This window comes from Emys orbicularis, chromosome 4, assembly GCF_028017835.1.
Source record: "Emys orbicularis isolate rEmyOrb1 chromosome 4, rEmyOrb1.hap1, whole genome shotgun sequence".
In the NCBI taxonomy this organism is placed as follows: domain Eukaryota; kingdom Metazoa; phylum Chordata; order Testudines; family Emydidae; genus Emys; species Emys orbicularis.
Window position 1 is genome coordinate 86,029,765 of NC_088686.1, and position 21,264 is coordinate 86,051,028.

The 21,264-nt window shown below is 40.2% G+C and overlaps 1 protein-coding gene across 6 annotated transcripts in view; it reads right to left on the minus strand.

The window, feature by feature from the left end:
• Positions 1 to 2,426: 2,426 nt before the first annotated feature.
• ANO1 (anoctamin 1) overlaps positions 2,427 to 21,264 on the minus strand; it is a 115,224-nt gene continuing 96,386 nt past the window's right edge. For all 6 annotated transcript variants that reach the window (XM_065402743.1, XM_065402742.1, XM_065402747.1 and 3 more), the window contains 10 exons: positions 20,292 to 20,493; positions 19,149 to 19,260; positions 18,519 to 18,576; positions 18,322 to 18,422; positions 17,683 to 17,828; positions 14,709 to 14,861; positions 12,150 to 12,202; positions 8,664 to 8,848; positions 5,478 to 5,583; positions 2,427 to 2,687 (listed from right to left, as the gene is read on the minus strand). In XM_065402743.1, coding sequence (XP_065258815.1) covers positions 2,427 to 2,687; positions 5,478 to 5,583; positions 8,664 to 8,848; positions 12,150 to 12,202; positions 14,709 to 14,861; positions 17,683 to 17,828; positions 18,322 to 18,422; positions 18,519 to 18,576; positions 19,149 to 19,260; positions 20,292 to 20,493 — 1,377 coding nt within the window. The remainder of the gene's footprint in view (positions 2,688 to 5,477; positions 5,584 to 8,663; positions 8,849 to 12,149; positions 12,203 to 14,708; positions 14,862 to 17,682; positions 17,829 to 18,321; positions 18,423 to 18,518; positions 18,577 to 19,148; positions 19,261 to 20,291; positions 20,494 to 21,264) is intronic.

Genomic DNA, 21,264 nt, shown 5'->3' on the forward strand with positions numbered 1-21,264 from the left:
AGCAAATAATAAAATTTATGACAAATATGTACTTGGGTATAGTTTACTATTTACAGGAATGTCAGTATTACGCCAAGAATATTAGATAAATTATTTACAGTTGAAATTCCTTCAGAGTAAGTTCCCTAACATTTATCTTCATAAAAGGTGTCTGTTTCTTTCTAGACTTTTTAGTTTATTAATGAATGAAATAAAGATTATATTTTCTAGAAGGAGTATGGACAAAACTCTGCTTGTCTTACTCATGCTAGTGACTCTGCTGCAGTCAGTGAGCCTGATTTTGCATACAGGTACTACCAGGCATAGTGCTTACTCTGTGTGAGAATAAATCAGACAGGATTTGGCCCTATTTTACTAAACATCTCAAATTATAATTAAAAAAAATAGTGACATTCCTGCAAGTCAAAATATTAGAAACAAGCATTAACAAAATATAAGCCCTTTATTAATACAAATCTTTGGTTGGATCAATATTTTAAATTAGTTTTAACAATATTTGATTATAATTCACTTCTTTCCACATAATTTCTCTTCTGGTATCTTTTTGAACAGACTACAGAAAAAACATCTGAAGGTAATCACATACTTTATAGTAAAACCAATAAATATTACAAAACAAAGTGTGGTATTTTTAAAGTTCTATTTTAAATCTTTAAATTACGTTGGCAAACAAAAATAAAAGAGACACCCTCCCCCCCACTTATTTTCATGAAGTATAAGTCTTTTGACATTTGGTTTTGGAACAAACCATACAGTAGATAAACTGAAACTTTTGTTTTTATTTTAGTTATTTGCTTTAGTTTATTGTTTAGCTTGCTGTTTTCAGTATAAGTGCCATGGACAAGAGAAGGTGTTAATATTGGTGCAATTAACCTCATTCCCTTTATTAGGAAGTGCAGTTTATCACTAGACAAACCTTAAACTAAAAGTGTACTATACATGAAAAGAGTTGCACTGATGGGGTCTGGATATGCATTCCAGATAAGGATTTTAGATTTATTTTAAGGAAATTATATATATATATATATATAAAATGACAACATATTTTAAGACAAAATTAAAGTCCTGTAATTGAAGTTCTGATCCTGTAGTTCCAGAGTAGGCAAAACTTCCATTAAAGACAATAAGATCATATTCACACAGAATCTACCCTTACTCTTCCTGGCATAGTCTGTGGTAGATGTTATTAGTATCAGAAAGTCTGCCATGCTGGGGAGACTGTAGCCAAGCAAAGTGGCTGTGACAGTGTGACCTCCTCTTCATTGCAAAGGAGAGTGAGCTATAGAGAAGGAGCTGGTGAGGAAAGGTGGATTCAGTGTATCCTTTCAGCAACGATGGTGCCTGGATATTAGGCGGGGCAGTGTAAATTACTGTAGCTATACATGTGCTCATTAATTCAGGACACTTTAAAAAATGCTCCACAGTGCTCTGGCTGCTGGGAAATCCTATGAAATTATGCTGCTGCTGTGCTGCTACTGCTTCAGAACCCTTAGTAGACTATAACAAGACCACAATACTGTCTAGGGCACTGGAGCACCTGCATCAACATGAATCGTTCACCTGATGAGCTTTTTGGGTCAGTGAAGAGCTGTCAGTGGTGCACAGAGTTGGGGTTAAGGTTAACGTGTTCTGCGCTGACTTCATCTTCGCATTTTTCTGAGTGGGGAAGTGCCCAAATGGAAGACTCTAGTGCACAGCAGACTGCTAGCAGGGTCCCTATGGAGTCCCAGCTTTAAAAAAAAAAAAAAAAAAAAAAAAAGGCTATTCTCTCTCCCCTCCTCCTCCCATCCCTGTCGATGGGGTGAATCTCCCAATGGGTAATTTACCCTGCACCAGCTTCAGTGTATATAGCCTAGTGACTGCAATGGGAGTTTTGTTTGCCTAGGATCTGCAGGTTCAAATCCAGATTATGTCTGCCAGGGGAGCTGACCTGCATCTTTTGAAACTGAAGATGCCTTATAAGGTTTATATTGTTTCCTTTCTCCTGTTATATGAAATGCTAGAGCACATTGTAAAATTGACTTTGCATATATTTTGTAGATCTGCCCGAAGCCTTTCAGGAATGGACTGCTAAAAAGATTTAAAATTATTATTTGAAATTTACTTTGGTTATTTCTTAATAAGCTAAAGTCAGATTCTCAGAGAACATTTCTAAGTACCAGCATTTTGTTAACACACACTAACATCCATAGTGTTATCTAACTATGAAATATAAAAATTCCCTGCATTACTTAAAAAAAAATTCCTATCCGCAATAGAATGTGGCCTTCCATATTTGTAAGAAGTGCACTTCTCACAAAGATGGGAGCAAAATGGTTGCACATACTTAAACATTCACCTGGTTGTCCATAAATCAAGTCTTGCCCTTTAAGTGATGGCTTGTTTATCAATGGAATGCCTCAACAAAACAAAAATACCCTCCTCTTCTATACATCAATGTGATATGAATGGCAGGAGGACATGCTCCCGCTTTGGCTCCTTGAGAGCTTGGGGCTGTGGTTGTTACAGTTTTCACCTTTTTTCATGTCCTTGTCTTTCCAGGTTTCTAGCATTTGCAGCTTTCCCTGTTCTTCTTTCATGAACACCTCCACCATGAGAACTTTCTCTTTATGAATCTGCTGACTAATGTCCTTGGGAATGTCTGGGATAATCCAGTCCACAAAGTCACTCATAAACATGACCAAGTTCTGAAAAATAGATTTTAAGAAAATGTTAGCAAGGTCAAATGAAATGAGAATATATAGATATTTAGATTTTTGTTGTAGTTCAGAAGGGACAATATTCTAGGCTGGGCCTTTCTCTTCATCACAAGTACGTTGAAAGTTCCATGTGTCAGCTATTTAGCTTTACCATCACTTTCCCATAGGGGAAAATGGCAGGGATAGGTCTCCCTGACTGATGCAGAAAATATACAGTAATGAGAAGACAGAGGGAAATACTGTAGTTGGTATATGGCTGTTTATGCTTGACATTAACAGTGCATGAAAAATGACTAAGTAGGCTGAGATTTTCTGACGGAACAGTTCACTGTTACAAAATGCTGATTTGACAAAACAGAACATTTCATGGGAACATAACCATTTTGTCAAAAATGTTGATGGAATAGTATCAAAACATTTCAATAAGGTCAAAATGTTTAGTTTTGATTTCAATTCTGATGTTTATGTAATCCATTATGTGAAATATTTTTATTTAGCAAAAAATGCAGAGATTTTGGCTTTTTCCTCCCAATTTCAGAGGAAATCAAATTTTGAAATCTTGGCGTTTCCCATGGCTAGAAATTCATTTTTTGGCCTGCTCCAGAAATGACTCTAGATGAAATCCACTCAGGACTAGCATAGCAGCCTAGGTACCACTTAAGCAGGCTTGGTTTAAATAATTTTGAGGCCCTGTGTTCTATGGAAATTGGGGACTGTGATGGGGCAGAGCGGCACCGCACTGGTACCACAGGGGTTAACCCTTCCTGTCTAGCAGAGGAAGCTGTGCCCCTGAGGCTCTGCTGGGCATGCTCCAACTGGAGAACAAGTATAAAAACCTGCAGAGCTGCTCAGTCTGGGCTGACGGCCGGAGGGGAAGGAGACACGCCGCCAGCTCCCAAGGAAGGACAGCCTGCGCTCCAGGATCCGGAAGCCAGCCAAGCTGGGATGCACCCTGATGCCCAGACGGAGTATGTCACAGCAGGGGAACAGAACGGAGGACCACCCGAAGCAGAGAACCCAGAGTTTATGGTAGGAAATGACCCAGGGGAACTTTAGAGGAAAACGGCATTAGAGCCTCACAGACGCTCGGCGTGTTTCGGGCGGATCCCAGCCGAGCTGGTGGCAAGGGAACTTGCCACTACCAGGGCCCTGGGTCGGGACCCGGTGGAGAGCGCGGGCCCGGGTCCCACCACCAGCCCCCCACACCACAGGAATCATATGGACTCTGGCCACTAGGCCATGCTACCCTGTCTGAGAGGGGTGATTATATGGGCTCTGGCCCTTGGGCCACACTACCCTGACACTTGGGCAAGTTACCCGGACTCTGGCTGCTAGGCCACACTACCCCGCCTGCGAGGGGGGAAATTATATGGACTCTGGCCATTGGGCCGCACTGCTCCAATGCTAGGAGTAATTTATATGGACTCTGGCCATTAGGGCACACTACCCTTCCCAAGGGGTGATTGCGTGGAGGGAGGCCATTAGGCCGCATCAGGCCGCCCACAGAGAGGCGAACTTGGGAGTGGTGAGGTTCCGACACCCCATCCCACCCCTGCCACAAAGGGGCGGTGTGGTGCCAGGCCTGCCACAGGGACCTACATTCAAATTAGGTCCAGTGACCGCCACACCTCATCTGCTGTCATGACAGAGGGGTGGCTGGGCCAAACCTGAGGGATGCTGTGACTGCTCGAGCTTTGCTCCAGCTGCTGCCAGATTTGCACAACATGAATAGAGGGCCGTTCAGCAAGCACACCCAACCCATACATACTTACCACACCGAGCCCCAAATGCACCTCCCGACCAATATATACTCCAACAACCCTTCCCCAGTCCCCACTTATCCTGACAGCCCCCCATGTATCCCATCAGCCCTGACATACATCCCCCCCACTGAAGCCCCCAGAACCACAGCCCCAGTTGCCATAGCCCCCACATCCTGGCCCCCCAACATGCCCCACTGTCCCCCAACAGCCCTCATAATTCGCCCCACTGCTTCTTAACATTCCCCACTTGCCTCCACCTCTCACCCACAGCCCTAAATCCCCTCCCACTTGCCCAATAGCCCACCAACAACTTACCCCCAGTCCCTCACCCTCTGCCTTGGGATCTTCCTGGGGGCTCACCAGTGGGACCCCCATTCCTCCCCGTCCCAGCCCAGCACTCTGCTGCTGTCCTGGGCTAGGGAGGCTCCTCCTAATCCTGGCCACCCAGCGACTCTCTTCACTCCCACTGCCTGCCCCCCGCTCGCAGGACAAGACGGGCAGGCAGCCAGGCCAAATTTGAATGAGTGTCATTTCTACATGGCACATGGGGTCACAGCGCCACTCAAGTTTGGCCCATCGCAATGCCACCCATCAAATCCGGTGAGCAGAGCACCCCCTATGTTGGGAGCCCTGTGCAAGTGTACTGAGTGCACATTGGTTACTCCAAGTCTGCTCTTAAATCCTTTCTTAACCCCTGCTTGTAGGATTTAAATGGGACCTGAGTGATGCCTCACCTCCCATTAAAGCTACTGGTCTATATACACTGCATGTGGTGCAAGGAGCAGTGTATCCCTGTGGAGGATACATCCTGTGGCTGTTCTGTGGCTTTGCATCATGCTTGAGAAGGTTGTGAAGATCAGTGCCCTCAGGAAGGACCTCTGACTGGTAAATGATATTCAGTGGACTCTCATCTCATTTAGTTAAGGAATAGTTTTATGTATGTGTATGTGATGTCTCTTTCCTTGTTAGGAGTCTGAAAAGATTTAAGTCTGAAAAGATTTACATCAAACAGTACCTGAAAAACTATCACAAATGCTAATCTTGCTGCTAGGACAGCCCAGAAGTCCTTTGAAATTTCATATTTGTTTTCAGACCATGGGGGTTCTCGGTAATCTTTGTATCTGTAAAACAAGACATAATAAATCAAGGATGTTGTTTTAAAAAATGTTCGCACAATTAGGATTTAGTACGGAATATGCATTAAACACTAATTCAGACCTTCTTGATACAAATCCCTCTTACAGAAAGGCTGTGTAAAAATCCATCCAAACAAGACAAAACTAACACAGCCTTGAAATTTTATGTGGATTAGAAGATGACGACTCTTAAATGTTTATGCTTTCTGATCAGTATGAACAATATAAACTCAGAGTAAAGAGGGGCTGAACTGCAAAATTCAGATCACAATCTCAACTTCTTCCAAGTTTGGGAGGTATTTTATGTTTCAGGTGCAGCTATAAGAGCAAAATACTGATCTCAGATTGATATGGTGGATCAGAACTCCAATATTTAGATTTCCACACATAGGAAGAACAGAAGATTGGAGTCAAGCTCTTGCTGAGTGGATATGAAAGAAGAATTTCACCATAGCACTGGCTTATATATTCTATGAATCTGATGTATCAACAGCAATTTTATTTTGTTTTTAAAAAGTATCCTGACCAAAAAATGGAAGAATTTAAATGAGCACCATTCTATTATATATGTATCCAGGAATTATATCTCCATATTCTGAAATGTGATTTTACAAGAAGAAAGGGAGTGTGAGAGAAAAGATGGAATGGGACTTGTGGGGAAAGGAGAGAAGAAACTACAGTGCTGTGGATTGGGTCATGAAGGCTACTCTTCCCTTCTAGTCATAATTCTACACTGAAAACATTTCAATCAAACTGGTATTTCCTCCCTCCAGAGAGATCACCTCAGGGATACAGAGGAAAGGAAAGGTAGGCAAGAGTAGATAACTTTGCTGATTCTAGTTGGTTTTCACTTTCATGTCACAGTAAAAGTGATTTTTAATTTTAATAGGCATCTTAACAGTAACTTTTGATTTCGTCGATAGTTGTAAATAGTGTAAATTAAGAAACTCTGAATGATCTGCCTTTTTCCCCCCTCTTGTCAATTTCTGTCATTTTCCAATAGAAACAGACCAAAATCCTGTATTTTTTTCCCCTGTAATGTCTCCAATCTTTGTCCTTATCTTTGCTGTTTGAATTGCCCTCATTGCTGCTCTTGGCTTTGATTCCCAATTGCAGGCTTTGAGAACATTTTGAAGCTGATGCATATCTAAGTTAGCCTAGGCAAAGAATGCATTTCAATGCTGACCCAGATTTCTTGACCAGCTGAAATATTCAGCAAGAATTTTCCTTCAAAAACGTGAATAATATGTAACATTTGTTTTGATCACACTAGTTACATGTATATTAGAATTTTAGATAGGCCTAAGACCAAGGATTTAATTCTGTCAGTGCTGAAGTCAATGGGAATTCCACACCAGAAGGGATGGCAGGATTGAGCCCATAGTGTAGACAAAGTTGCCATTATTGTCAGCTTGAACTACTGGATCAACTGGACAGTATGATAGGTAGATCTTGAAGCAGTGTCATTGCATTAGTACATCATGATTAGAGTTGGCAGACTTCAACTTTAATTTTTTTGCATTTTTGATTAAGATGGATTATTATTATTATTTTAAACAATTTAAAGTTGTCGGAAGCTAAGGGAGATAAGGTTGTGGTTGGAGTTAGGGAAAGTGCTGACAATGACATTGCAGGGAATTCCAAGCACTGACCGCTGGGCTGCAAGGACCCAAGGGCTGAAGGGCCCAAGACATTAGGGAACAAGGTACAGGGGAGGCTTCAGTGCTGGCCCAGCAAAGCAGAGACCCCCCCAGCCAGGACTGCAATGAGGAGGATGAAGACGAGCACTCGGCCGCAGAGGAGGCCACCTTGCTGCTGAATGGCTCCATCCCCAAGCAGGAGGCATTCAACAGCAGGGTGGCCTCCTGGTGGCCAGAGGCTTGTCCTCCTCCTTGCGGCCTTGGTGGAGCGGGGGTCTCTGCTCTGCCCCGCCCCACCAGGACCATAGCCTTCCTTGCACTTTGTGCTGAAGGGATCCAGCATCACTGGCCCCATAGCCACATAGACTCTCTGCAGCTTCTCTGCCATGGCCCCATTCCCTCACTTCTGTGACAGCAAGGCTGCAGATGGCTCTCTGCACTGTTGCAGAGCCAGAGACATCCAATCTTTGCAGACACAAGGTGCACGGGGAAGGCTGCGCTTGCACCATTTGTAACCAATGGATATTTTCCCCCCCGTCTATTTCGATGCGGCAGTTGAAATCGATGTTTACCGATATCTATCTATTTAAATCGATTCCTGCCAAGCTGAATCATGATGCAATATTGTGACATCTTGGCAAAATGTCATCTTGTTGCCCCAAAGCATCAGTATGCTGTGAAGTGACGGCATCAAAACATCATGTCACAGCACAACATTATGATGTGATGATATTTTACAAGCCTCAAAAATATAATCATGGAAACATAAGATTATCTCAGTAAACTGGCACTATCCTGGAACTAGAAGACCCTCATATGATTACCAGTATCTCCCTCTAGTTCTGTAGTGACTGGAAATGATGCAGAGGCTTTTTGGTCAAGCAAAGGAGAAAAGTGCTTTGCACTGATTCACCAGCAGCTTTGGATGATTAAGAAGTGTTGTTGCCCTATCCTGAGCTTGAAGGATGGTGGTTATTACTTTCTAAACGTGGAGGAGATAAACTCCTAAACTCACCAATCATGCTAGATCCTGAAGTTGGATAGAGGAGTTACATACAATGTTGGAGGCTTGGGGTTTTTTTTTCTCCCTCCTCTAACACAAATAGTTGATAAATACTTAGTCAGCAATAAACACTTTGCAAATGCCCTGGCAAGTATTTAACATTTACATGGTAAGCTCATTTTTTCAAACTAAGCAATGCATATGCTGCAAGTGCTGTGGTAACTTTACCTATATGCAAAGATTTCAATGGTAACTGCTCTCTATATAGGATAAAGAAGACTGAGCTGCCAATAGACTACAACAGGACCTAAATCAGGTGGTATGTGACTGTGTAACTATGAGTCCCACCAGACACATGAAGAAGCTAGTACCTCCATTCAACAGGGAAAATAATTTAAAATGGCTATCATTCAAGAGAGTACCTGCATATCTGAACCACGTAGCCAAGTTCCATTGGGTCATTTGGAGCTGTTCCTCCTTGAAAATCGCTGACATTAAAAGAGGATAGCGTATGGTTCACGAAGCCATGCATGGTGCCATTCTCACTGTACATATACAGGTACACGAGGCGTGGAATGAAGTCAGATGTGAATGAGATCACAAATGCCTAAGCCATAAGAGTAAAGAATGAATGCAATATTCAGGTAATGCTTAGCGGATAATATACGCAAGTGTATCTTCCCCACATAATGCTTATGAGTCGAAGAAATGTTATGCAGTGGGCGGATTCAGACAATAAGTCTAAGTCTGCAGCCCAAAGGATGCTAAGGATATGGAAACCCCATCAATGTGATGTTTGCTACTCAAGTTCCAGAGCTGCGTGGTGTCAACTCTAAGTAGCTTCATGTTGGCTGAGATCTCTATGTAAATAACTTGAGCTCCCTGGGGAATCCAGACATTGTCCCCTTTTTCATTACTCAGTCCCCATCACCCTTATGTAGCACAAAACCTCTATCCACTATTCCTCGAATTCCACAAACACATGTACTGGTCCTGGACACACTACTTTTTCTGTTCCCACTTCAGCTCCCTCCCAACCCCTATCGCAAGCCCTCACATTCTGTGTTTAGGGTAGACAGAGAAGATTGCAGACTGAGCTTTGGGCCTTGAAGATGGGGGCTCCAAATAAATGACCTTGTGGAGACCCCAGATTTGTTTCAGCTGGCCCTGCATATCAGATAATAGTTGATCACAATAAAAAGGGAACAAGATCTCCTTGTAGCAAAAGCTGCTAAAGATCACTTCAACTTGATCAATGATGATCAGACCTGGACTCTAGAGTTTCTTAGACTTTGCAGGGTTTTTTTTTGTTTGTTTTTTGTTTTGGTCTTTTGCTATTCTTAGATAAATGACTAGAATAAATAAATAGCAGGTATTTTTCTTATTAAATACCAGTAATGTTTCCAACCTTAAAGGTGTCTTAGATTTTACTGTGCTTTTCTGTTGTGTATTAATTATATTACATCTATGACTGTACAAAATAACTTGTGCAACATTGCTAAAAAGCAAAACACCGTGCTGTTTCCCTCTGCTCCAATTACAACTGGTCCCAGATGGATTGTATAAGCTCTGATTGATTGCTCTGGATGTACTTTTATGTGCTGCAAATAACTTATGGTGAATCAACTCTTTAAATGCCCTCTGCTTTGCAAAAATCTGTTAATTTTAATGGAGGTTTTTAACTAGATCAAGATAAAACAGCAAGCATGTTGGGCCAGATGGCTTTTTTACAGTCACTAAAATTTCTTATTCTCCTCAGGTTTTATAAATAAGCGTGATACACAGAATACAAGGGCAGCCAATTTAGTTGTGTTCTCAATACCTTTGGCTTTTCTCATTTATCGCTATCATGAAAGAGATTGTAATTTGCATGCAGCTCATGTATGTGCAGTACAAAAAGTTTTACTTATGCTATGATAGAAAACAGAGAGTAGATAGATTAAAGTAAGGAGAACAGCAGTGGGTAATGCCTGAAGAGAGATTGCAGGGAGGAATGTGGGAGAATAGGAAGAATTTTCTAAGGAAAAAGGGGAGAAGCAGGAAAGATGAGAAAGGGGAAATTAAAGGCAGCACACCAAAATGGAAGACTGATTGGGAACTAGCTCTGCCAGCAATTCTGGGTGCTGCCTCTGTGAGACTTCCCTGCTTGGAAATAAGGGCTTGATCCAAAGTTCTCTGAAGTCAGTGGAAGTCTTTCTATTGATTTCAATGGGTTTTGGATCAGTCTTCAGTGGAGAAATCACTTCCCAAGTTACTGAGGTGCATGGTGGAGCTAACCTGCTTGGAGGGATGGTGATGGGCTATATGCTCTTTGCTATCCTGAAGACCACTTCAAGAGTGGCACAGGCCTCTGAGTGGCCTCTCATCTTCTCCTTCCAGTTAGAAGAAGACTCCACAGTGACAACTGTCTAGTAGCTAGAGAGGGAGCTTAAAAGTAGAGCTGTGCAAATAATAGATTTGTTTAGTTCTGTCAAGTCTAAAAATGCAAGAAAACAATAATTTTGGGTTGACCTGAAAATGGAAATTTTCAAAACTTTTAGTGAATAGAAAAGTTTAAAAAAAAAAAATCATTTTGTGTCACACAAAATGTTTTGTTCTACTCAAAACAAACGGCTTCATTTTGGGCCTTTCTTTTTTAATTTGTACAAAATGAAATTCAAGGTAATTTCAAAATAAAAAAAGTCATTTTGAATCAAAATGTTTCATTTGAAATGTTGAAATGAAACATTTTTACTTTTTCAGAATTTTTTGTAGGTTATTATTATTTATTTTTTTTGGACCAAAGCAATTCAACAAAATCTATACAAATTTGCACAATGTTTCAGTTGACCCAAATCTGCATTTTTTCCTGAAAAAAGTTTTGGTTGAAAGATTTCATCCAGATCTATTTATAAGATAATGTAAGGGGAAATCACATCCTTAGAACTTAAGGCTGAGAGAAAACCAGAGACTCCACAGATGCACAGTATTCAAGATGAGCCACATGTCCAGCATTGTCTCCTCTCTTGTTGTTTCTAGACCCTCTTTTCACCTGGTTTGTAACTTTGACACAGATCTAACTTTTGTTGGGTGTGAAGGGACTGTGAGATGAAATAGTGTTTGTTTGTGTAACACGTGTAATATATATATATACACACACACACACACAAACACAGAAAAATGTGTAAATGTAAACGAAAGTTAGAGCTATTCTATTGTTTTAACCCCAGTCTAAAAGTTTTCTGAAGACTCAAATGATCCAAAGCAGTCTTATTGTATGACACATCGAAGTAGTCTTGCATGTTTTCCTAAGGGCCTAGACGGCATTCATTGAAGTGAATGAAAACATTCTTATTAATTTCCGTAGCTACACAGAGTCCTAAAGACAGGGATCATATCACATATTCCTAATAGGAACACATCATTAAGAGCCAGATCCCCAGGTGGTGTAAACTGAATGCAGTTAAGCTAAACTGACGTACACCAGCTGAAGATCTGGCCCAATAAGTGTAGAGGGGTGACAGGTTTTTTTAATTAGCGTTTGTTTAAAAATGTGGTCAAGGAAAGATACTTGCAAAATATCTAGACTATTAGGAAGCAAGGCTAGTTTAAGGTCAGCAGATGCAGTAAAAATAGTCTGGAAAAAAGACGCCAAGGCTACCACTGATTATGTTTACTATGGCTTTTATTGCAAATTAGCGTTTAGTGCTGAACCTTTTAATTTTGCAACTTTTTATAAGGCATAAATAATATATGATACACTTGACAATGTAAAACTAAACCCTGGACCTGATTCTCTAGTCCATTAGCTTGCTTTAAATCATGTGACTCCACTGATTTCAGTGGAGATTAGTTAGAAGAAAACCAGTGTAATGGAGTGGAGAATCAGGCCCATTGCATTCAAATTTTACTGATAAAGAATTACTTACATTTATTATTACAGCAAGTTTTCCTACACCTCTGAGGATATTATACCAGATTCCTATGGGAAAGACAAACATGGTAAATGCTTTCAGATTGTTAAGCTTATCATTGTTAACTGAAACTCCGTACATCCATATTTAGACACCTGCCTCATTTTTAAAAGCACCTGAGCCAGCCACTCTTTTGTGGGGGAAGGGAAGGGAAGGTAAGGTTACTGCAAAATGGAAGAGAGTAGCAGATACATAAGGAAAAAAATCATGAAGTTTGATCAAATGGGCCCAAATAATTTTCAGTAGGAAGGAGGAAAAAATGACACATGGGGAACTAGAATCTCCACAGAAGATCCCTTTGCAGAATATATTGCTCTGTTGAGAGTACCAATCTTAAGGGATCTGTCATAAACCAGGGCTTTCCACATGGATGCCTTATTTCTTTGCATTGCCTCTGCCCTCCTCACTAGCAGCATGGTTCCAATGGAGCCACTCTGCTAAGGTTTCTCCTTGCTGCCCACTTCACTGTATCTGGGAACCTCTGAGCATGGTTTCTGCAGTATGGAGGCTGTGCGTTCAAAAGATATACTGACAGCATATTAACTTAGTATCAACCTTGGGGGGGGGGGGGGGGGTGGAAGGACGATGCACAAAGATCACCCAGTCCCACTGCCCAGCCTCTCCTTACATTCTGTGGTGTCTTGGTATAACACACTGACTTTGTGTATGTGATAACGCACCCTACCAGCGACTGTCCCCCAGGATTGGAACAACCTTCTGGTTACTAATCACAGCTAAAAGAGTTCTCCTTTAGCTCAAGTACTAGGGGCCTGTGCTTTTGGTGCTGAATGTCCCAGGTTTGATCTGTGCCAATGACTCTGGTATCTGGATGTATAAGGTCACATGTCATGACAAAACTGCACCCCAGCTGGGACTTGAGCTTCTGTAGCCCTTAGACACTCAAGATGATGTTTACTATACATAAAGTTTCCAGGGACTAGCACCTTGTAACCTAGAAAATCCTATGCAATTAAGATAAACCCTGAGCAACTAATAAGTACAGGGGCGCTGGAACAAATTGTATAGTGGGGGTGCTGAGAGGTATTGAATCAAACTGTGAATCATGTATATGATGGAAACCACTTCAAATCAAATGGTGCGGCAGCACCCCCAGCACTCCTAGTTCTAACACCTATGAATAAGCATACGGTCAACTCCACCTTTCTCATCATTTATTCTGAATCTGGTCATTGTTAGTATATCTCTATTTAGCAAGAGTGACTTAATTCATGTTTCAGAAAAACTAGGGTAGTAGACAAATGCATCTGTTTTTCCAACAGAGTTGTAACAGAATCATATATAGGGCCTTCTCCTGCTCCTGTTTAAAGGCCAATCTTGGGCTGTGTACAAGTTGTGCTTGGTGAAGAGCTCATTGTGGGGAGCAGGAGCAGGCCCCTGGTCACTGCCCATGATTGCCAAGGATTTCTATTGGCTAGAACATCCCCTCTCATTATGCATGCTCCTCCTTTCTTTCGGTTGATTTCTGTCTCAAGCCTTGTGTGGTTTTCTTCATGACAAGGTGATATTTTGGCCCTGTGGAACCTTGGCAGAAACTCAATTCATCTGAAATTCTCCTAAAAGATCTCAATAGCATTTCAAAAACACAGCAGTTGCTGAAGAAGCCAGGGAACTACAGAAAAAAGGATGTGCTGGTGATGGCAAAGCTTGACAAAAAGAAGGGAAAAGACCACAGAGACAATCCCTCACGTATCCTTCAATACCTAGGCACAATGGAGAGCATTTAGAAATGCCCCAGAACTGGGGAACACATTGTATGGTAATTAACAGTAGATTTTCTTTGCTCATATTGACTTACACTATAACTTGAATAATTCTTTTCATTGAGTTTTCTATTTGTGAATTTCCAGTATCCAATTAACTGGTAATGAGGGAAAACAGCTTGCAGGGGCAAATCCATCTCTCATCTTCTCTGTCATCAAGAGGTCCCTCAGGTAGCAGATCTGGTATGATGCTTCTATGCAACTGTAGGACCTGGTTTCAGCCAGGTCCACTGCTGTGTCTAGCCTCCAATGTCCCAGAATTCATACTGGCCAGGAAGCAAGCAGCTGAAATAACTCCCCCATGTTTCAGCAGTCACTCAGGCTCCCCTTTGCCCCTATGCATCTCCCCTGCCCAACTGAGGAACTGGAGTTTTTAAATGCAGAAGCTTTTGTTTCCGCAATAAAACTTGCATGGCCAGGAAGAACTATTGATGGGGAAAACCATGCACTGTATCTCACTGTTTTATTGATCATTCCTGATCCTCAGATGTTTTATGCTTACTTAATAAAATATTAATCTGAATTTAAAACACTGCTCTTAATATTTTAAAAGTAAAGCTTTGATAAGTTATGACAATTCACAGCTAAGTTACACTCTAATGTTTTCAATTGTACTATAAAGATCTTCCTGTTAATTAAGCCAACTCAGCATAAAAAAATTCCTGCCATCAATCAATAAATAAAAAAAGGAGTAACATTACCAAATAGCCTAGTCATGAGATATTTTACTTACCTATATCTTTTGCTCTGACTGCAACTGGTCTTCTAAGCTCAGTGACAAATTTCTTTGCATCTAGACGTATTTCAATGATGTTGTTCAACAACGCAAACAAAGGAGCCAGCGGGAAGGATGCAACAAACAAGGTTACAAATCCAAACTGGATAACTGAAAAGAGAAACTGTGTCACTGAGAGTGCTCTGTATTTATGAACTGTGCTTTGGTGTGTTACAACAAATTAATGCTTTCCCCCTAAATGTTTCTACAAACCCTAACCACAGAGAGACACTTGCGAGTTATACCTCACACAAATTTCAATATGTAGTTGATTAATTGGTGCTTCGTCCAAGCATAAAGAGCCATAAGTCCCTGTTCTGATACTTTGTGCGGGTCAGGCAGCACAAACCAACCACGAAGAAGCCCTAAAGGGACAGTTGGGAATTCTTTTGACATAATTAAATCCCCTGAGTGGTGCAAAGATGGTTTAGCCAGCTTTAGGCCACCTGCTCCCCATCTGAATAGGAAGCATGTCAGAGGCAGGGAGGAGTCATGCTGGGAGTGGGGCTGGAATGCACCACACTTCAATCAATCCTGGAATGGTCCTTATGAGACTGCAGCAACCAGCATAACACAGAGCAGTCCTTAGCATCCTCCAGGATGAGGGGAATGGGAAGGTGGATTACAGCCACCTTTCCCCTGCTTCGTCAACAGCAATAAGCTGACACTCTATGCTTAAATTAAGTACTAATTAATCAATTACTAATAGGGCTGTCAAGCGATTACAAAAATTAATCGTGATTAATCACACTGTTAATAATAGAATGCCATTTATTTAAATATTTTTGGATGTTTTCTACGTTTTCAAATATACTGATTTCAATTACAACACAGAATACAAAGTGTACAGTGCTCACTTAAAATGTATTTTTGATTACAAGTATTTGTACTGTAAAAAAAACAAACAAAAGAAATAGTATTTTTCAATTCACCTAATACAAGTACTGTAGTACAATCACTTTATCATGAAAGTTGAACTTACAAATGTAGAATTATGTACAGTAAAACTTGCATTCAAAAATAAAACAATGTAAAATTTTAGAGCCTGCAGGTCCATTCAGTCCTACTTCTTGTTTAGCCAATCAAGTTTGTTTACATTTGCAGGAGATAATGCTGCCTGCTTCTTGTTTACAATGTCACCTGAAAGTGAGAACAGGTGTTCTCACGGCACTGTTGTAGCTGGCGTCGCAAGAGATTTACGTGCCAGATGCGCAAAGATTCACATGTCCCTTCATGCTTCAACCACCATTCCAGAAGACATGCGTCCATGCTGATGACTGATTCTGCTCGATAACGATCCAAAGCAGAGCAGACCGACGCATGTTCATTTTTATTATCTGAGTCAGATGCCACCAGCAGAAGGTTGATTTTCTTTTTTGTTGGTTTGGGTTCTGTAGTTTCTGCATTGGAGTGTTGCTCTTTTAAGACTTCTGAAAGCAAGCTCCACACCTCGTCCCTCTCAGATTTTGGAAGGCACTTCAGATTCTTAAACATTGGGTCAAGTGCTGTAGCTATCTTTAGAAATCTCACATTGGTACCTTCTTTGCGTTTTGTGAAATCTGCAGTGAAAGTGTACTTAAAATGAACAACATGTGCTGGGTCATCATCCGAGATTCCTATAAACATGAAACATATGCCAGCATGTGGGTAAAACAAAGCATGGGACATACAATTCTCCCCCAAGGCGCTCAGTGAGAAATTTAATTAACGCTTATTTTTTTAATGAGCATCATCAGTATGGAAGTATGTCCTCTGGAATGGTGCCCGAAGCTTGAAGGGGCATACGAATGTTTAGCAGATCTGACACATAAATACCTTGCAATGCCAACTACAAAAGTGCCATGCAAATGCCTGTTCTCACTTTCTGGTGACATTGTAAATAAGAAGAGGACAGCATTATCTCCATGAAATGTAAACAAACTTGTTTGTCTTAGCGATTGGCTGAACAGGAAGTAGGACTGAATGGACTTGTAGGATCTGAAGTTTTACATTGTTTTGTTTTTAAGTGCAGTCATGTAACAAAAAATATCTACATTTGTAAGTTGCACTTTCATGACAAAGAGACTGCACTATCGTATTTGTATGAGGTGAACTGAAAAATACTATTTCTTTTGTTTATCATTTTTACAGTGCAAATATTTGTAAGCAAAAATATACACTTTGATTTCAATTACAACACAGAATACAATATATATGAAAATGTAGAAAAATATCCACAATATTTAATACATTTCAATTGGTATTCTATTATTTAACAGTGCAATTGAGTTAATCGCGTGAGTTAACTGTGATTAATCGACAGCCCTAATTACTAATAACAATTTGTGTGTGATCTGTGTGAGATCACTGGAGTATCTGTGAGGATTCAGCCCAGAATTCAGGTAACAGGGCCAAATTTTGTGCTCTCTTAAACCAGAATTAACTCTACTAACTTCAGTGGAATTATTGCTGGTGTACAGGGGTGCAACTGAGAGCAAAATTTGTCTCTTGGAGCCAAATGTACATGGTGTTATAAATATAGTGTATTTCAAACTGTGTGTTAAACTGTAACAAAGATAAACAGATAACATCTGGTATTTCAGTACTGTATCGAGGTATCCGGAACAATGGCTGTCAGCTATTACCACAAACATATGGTATGGGAGGTAGAAGCCAGCCCTTTTCCACTTGAGCTGTTGTTATAGGGCTCTTTTATCTTCTCTAGGTTAGCCACTATAGGACAGTGGTATACATACACACAGGCCATTATGCCATACCACATGAACCAGTTAGTCACCCGTAGCAGCCAGCAAGGTTTCGGTTACTGCCAGGGAGGACACTTTTATAAAGTAGTGTAACATGAATCATATCTGGTAGTTCAAAGAACTCAACTCACCATCTCCACAGTTATAGTCATGACAGTTTAAATTTAATTATTTTCCACTTCACTTACTCATTTCCATGTATTCTGGAGTAAGCCCAGCAAAAGGCTCCAAGTTATAGTCCACTTCATAGCGTTGTTTTTTTTTCATATGCTCCTCATGATCTAAAGAGCGTTGTCGCTTTAATTTGATGTATCTTATTAATTTCTTCATTTTTCTGGAAGAAACAAAAATGATCAGCTTAGCAGGTTTTTCCCCCCATTAAAATGCCCCCCCCTTTGGCTGCTTCAGGAATGACAGTTAAATTCACGCAATAGACACAAAAAAGCCTTATGTCATCAGTTTTCATAATCTGTACAAAAACTGTGTAAAAGCCAAAGGTAAAGACAAGCAATTAGGGATCAGCACTCACTGATATTCAAATCTGGTAACAACCGAACCAAATACTGAACATCAAACGCAGCTGTAAAGAGTATAAAATCAATAGTCTTTAACACTTTTCAAAGAAGTCTGCATGTTACAAAAATACACCAGGAGTTTGAAAATGCGATGGGGTACAAAGGCACAGCTATATTGCAGGCATAGTCTTGCTGTAAAGATTTCTTGCATGAGGACTATAAACCAAAAGAAGCCAGATGTTTGCATCATAAAAGGTTGATATGCAGTGTACTTTACGTATGGTATAAAATGAAGGTAACTATATTACTTACGGGATACCAATCTCAAAGAGATTATTCTGAATCAGCTGTTTGCCCAACATGATAATACTAAGCTGGATACACAATTCCATTAAGCAACCACCAGGGGCACACTAAAGCCAAGAAAAGAGATTAAGTCAGCATTTTTGCCAAATCATTTGATCGTGAATTCACTGTTATTTTCTTGATCAATGATGAATAGCGATTACCTCTTCCATTCGGAAAGAATGAAAAATGTAGACATAGTCTCCTGGACGTCCAACAAATCTAGGATAGTTTAGAAACAATGGTTGGAATTATGTTCTACCTTTTTTATACATCTGATCCTTCAGTCCTTCATGTAAAATAGCTAATGCTTTGAATGAGAGTTACACATGCACAAGGAATTTAGGATCAGTTAATAATTTGTCATCACATAGTAAAGTTCAAAAAGGACAATTTTAGGTACTTGTGTTTGGAATATTTTAATTTTTTTTTTTAATTTAATTGGTGAATTGGTTAAATTATAAAGTTTTTACTAAGTTTTCTAGGTATATCCTAAGTATTACAGACACATATCTGCAAACTTATTTTAAAAGTACATCTAAAAAAGAAAAATAAACAAACTTTAGTTAAATTGAGACAACATGGGGAGATGAGAAAGAGAAGTGGGAAGTCAAGCAAGGGGACAACATTAGGAGAGAGAGAGAGAGATAAATTCTATGGATCACACACTATCTTTAGATGTATGTAAGACTCCCAGTACTAGCTGCACACCAAGACTCAACCAGAACATGGTCCTACAAAAATAATCTCAAAGTAACTGCTGAAATTTTAAACTACATGTCTAGGTTACTCACCGGCCTTTGAAAAAAGCAACATAGAAAATGGGAGTGTAGGCATTGACAAATTTCAGAAGGAAGGCCTTGAAGATCAGCCGCTCTTCAAAACTCTTGTCTGTTTTTGGGACCTCTGAAGTAAACAAGACACACATAAAGGAAACTTCTGGACTGGAAAGTGTTAAGAATCTATGAAGTTGGGACTTTGGAAAACTCCCTAATGTAATCCAAACAACTATCCCCTTAAGGAAATATGAACATATTTAAATTGAGGTGGAGAAACCTGATCACACTGAAGGCAATGACCAATGGGAAAAGAAACAAGCCACATAGATAACTTATTCGGATCTAATTAATATATGTGAGGTTTTTAAAAAAACAACAACAAAAGAGCATAACAAAACAGGAGGGCTGTCCTCAAGCGAAGTCCATGGGAGCTGCTTGCATGTATTGGTGGCAGAACTGCACATTTAAACAAACAGCTATGGCAGGGGAAGATAAGAAAATTGGTTAGAGAAAAAAGAAAGGTAATTTGGGGACCTACTTTACAGTATTTCTCAAACAGGCCCAATTTGATAACAACTCTGTGTCTGGAACTCCCCTGAATCTCACTTGCAATGACAATATCCAAACTACTTGTGTCTGTAAAATTAGTATGGATCTAGCATAAAACATGAGATTGGATAAAATTTCTGGCCCTTCTGCTTCTGGTCCTGTCTGAAAATAGCACAAGAAAATTGGTTCCACAGTGTTTTGGCACTTACTTTTTCTTTTTCACTTCCAAGCATTATTTATTTAGCACAGAAAATATAAAGACATGGAAAAAGGATCTGTACATTACTAAACCTTAGAAAGACCCAAAATAAGTTGCATCCCCAAAATAAGTTATGACTGGCACAAGAGTTTTAATTTATCCGGAACCACTTTGCCCACTCATAATTGGAGCAATAGCAGCGAAGAGAAAAAGCAGCTAAAAATAAAACCAATTTCATGTGCCCTTTGATGTTTTTTCTTTAAGCTAAGGAGATAGAATTGCAGCCTTATGGTTGAATTTCCTGTTTTTGCTCATCTGTCTGAAGTTAGAAAATGATGCTATGTAAATAAGTAGTTTTTGTACTTTACGAAATAACTAATCTAATAGAACTGACAATGATTTATACCTACCAATCTGAGTTAGCCACCTGGCTATGCAGCCATATACTTCATCCAGAATGATGATCACCACCAGATTAATAATAACTGCAGTTGCAGTGACTGTTACTCTAACACTAGACCGGCCAGAGGGAGTTGAGCTGAGGGCTAAGGCTGCTGCAGTGGAGATTCTGTATATAATGACTCCAAACACGATAGCAAATGTCAGTCCAATCTGGGAATAAAAGATGGCATTATCTGTTATAAAACACCCCACTGTCATTCATCAGCAAGCAGATTTAACTCTGAAATGCCTCCCATGTACTCCCTGGGCCTGATCCCAATCCCACTGATATCACTGAAAGGACTCTTATTGACTTCAATTGGCTCTGGCACAGATCCTCTGTTCCTAGCACTTTGATCATAACAGTAATTTCATATTATGGTGTTAGCACTTAATAAAAAGGAATCAAAATGCAAATGCTAGAGGTATAGTTTATATTAATATTGATGCACTTCACTTTTAATTGATGCTCATAACATTAATGGATATGTGTTAAGTGGCTTATTGTAAAGGAAAATCCAGGAATGAACGTGGCCAGTAGATATGAAGAGGAGAATATTTCTGAGAGTGATATGGCTTAGCTTTTCTTTGTGTCTAAACTTCTGAATGTCCCTCTGAGACCTCCAATTTTGTGAGAGTTCAAAGATTAAACTAAAAGTAATGGTGCTGCAGATCAGCTACATATTATTTCAAGAGTACAATAAAACCCAGAAAAATATAGATGACTCCTGAAAGATTTGGGAAAAAAGCCCTGCTTAAATTGCTACACTGCTTAAATGGAAGAGTATATTAAGAACATGATCCTGTAAGATACTGAGCACTTTCCTGAGAAGTGATTAGCTCCCACTGAAATCACAGGAGGCACTCCGAACCTCTCAGGATTGGGCCTTAAGAGGACATATTTCTGTCCTCTGATCCCAAATGGTGCAGGCTCACCCGTTC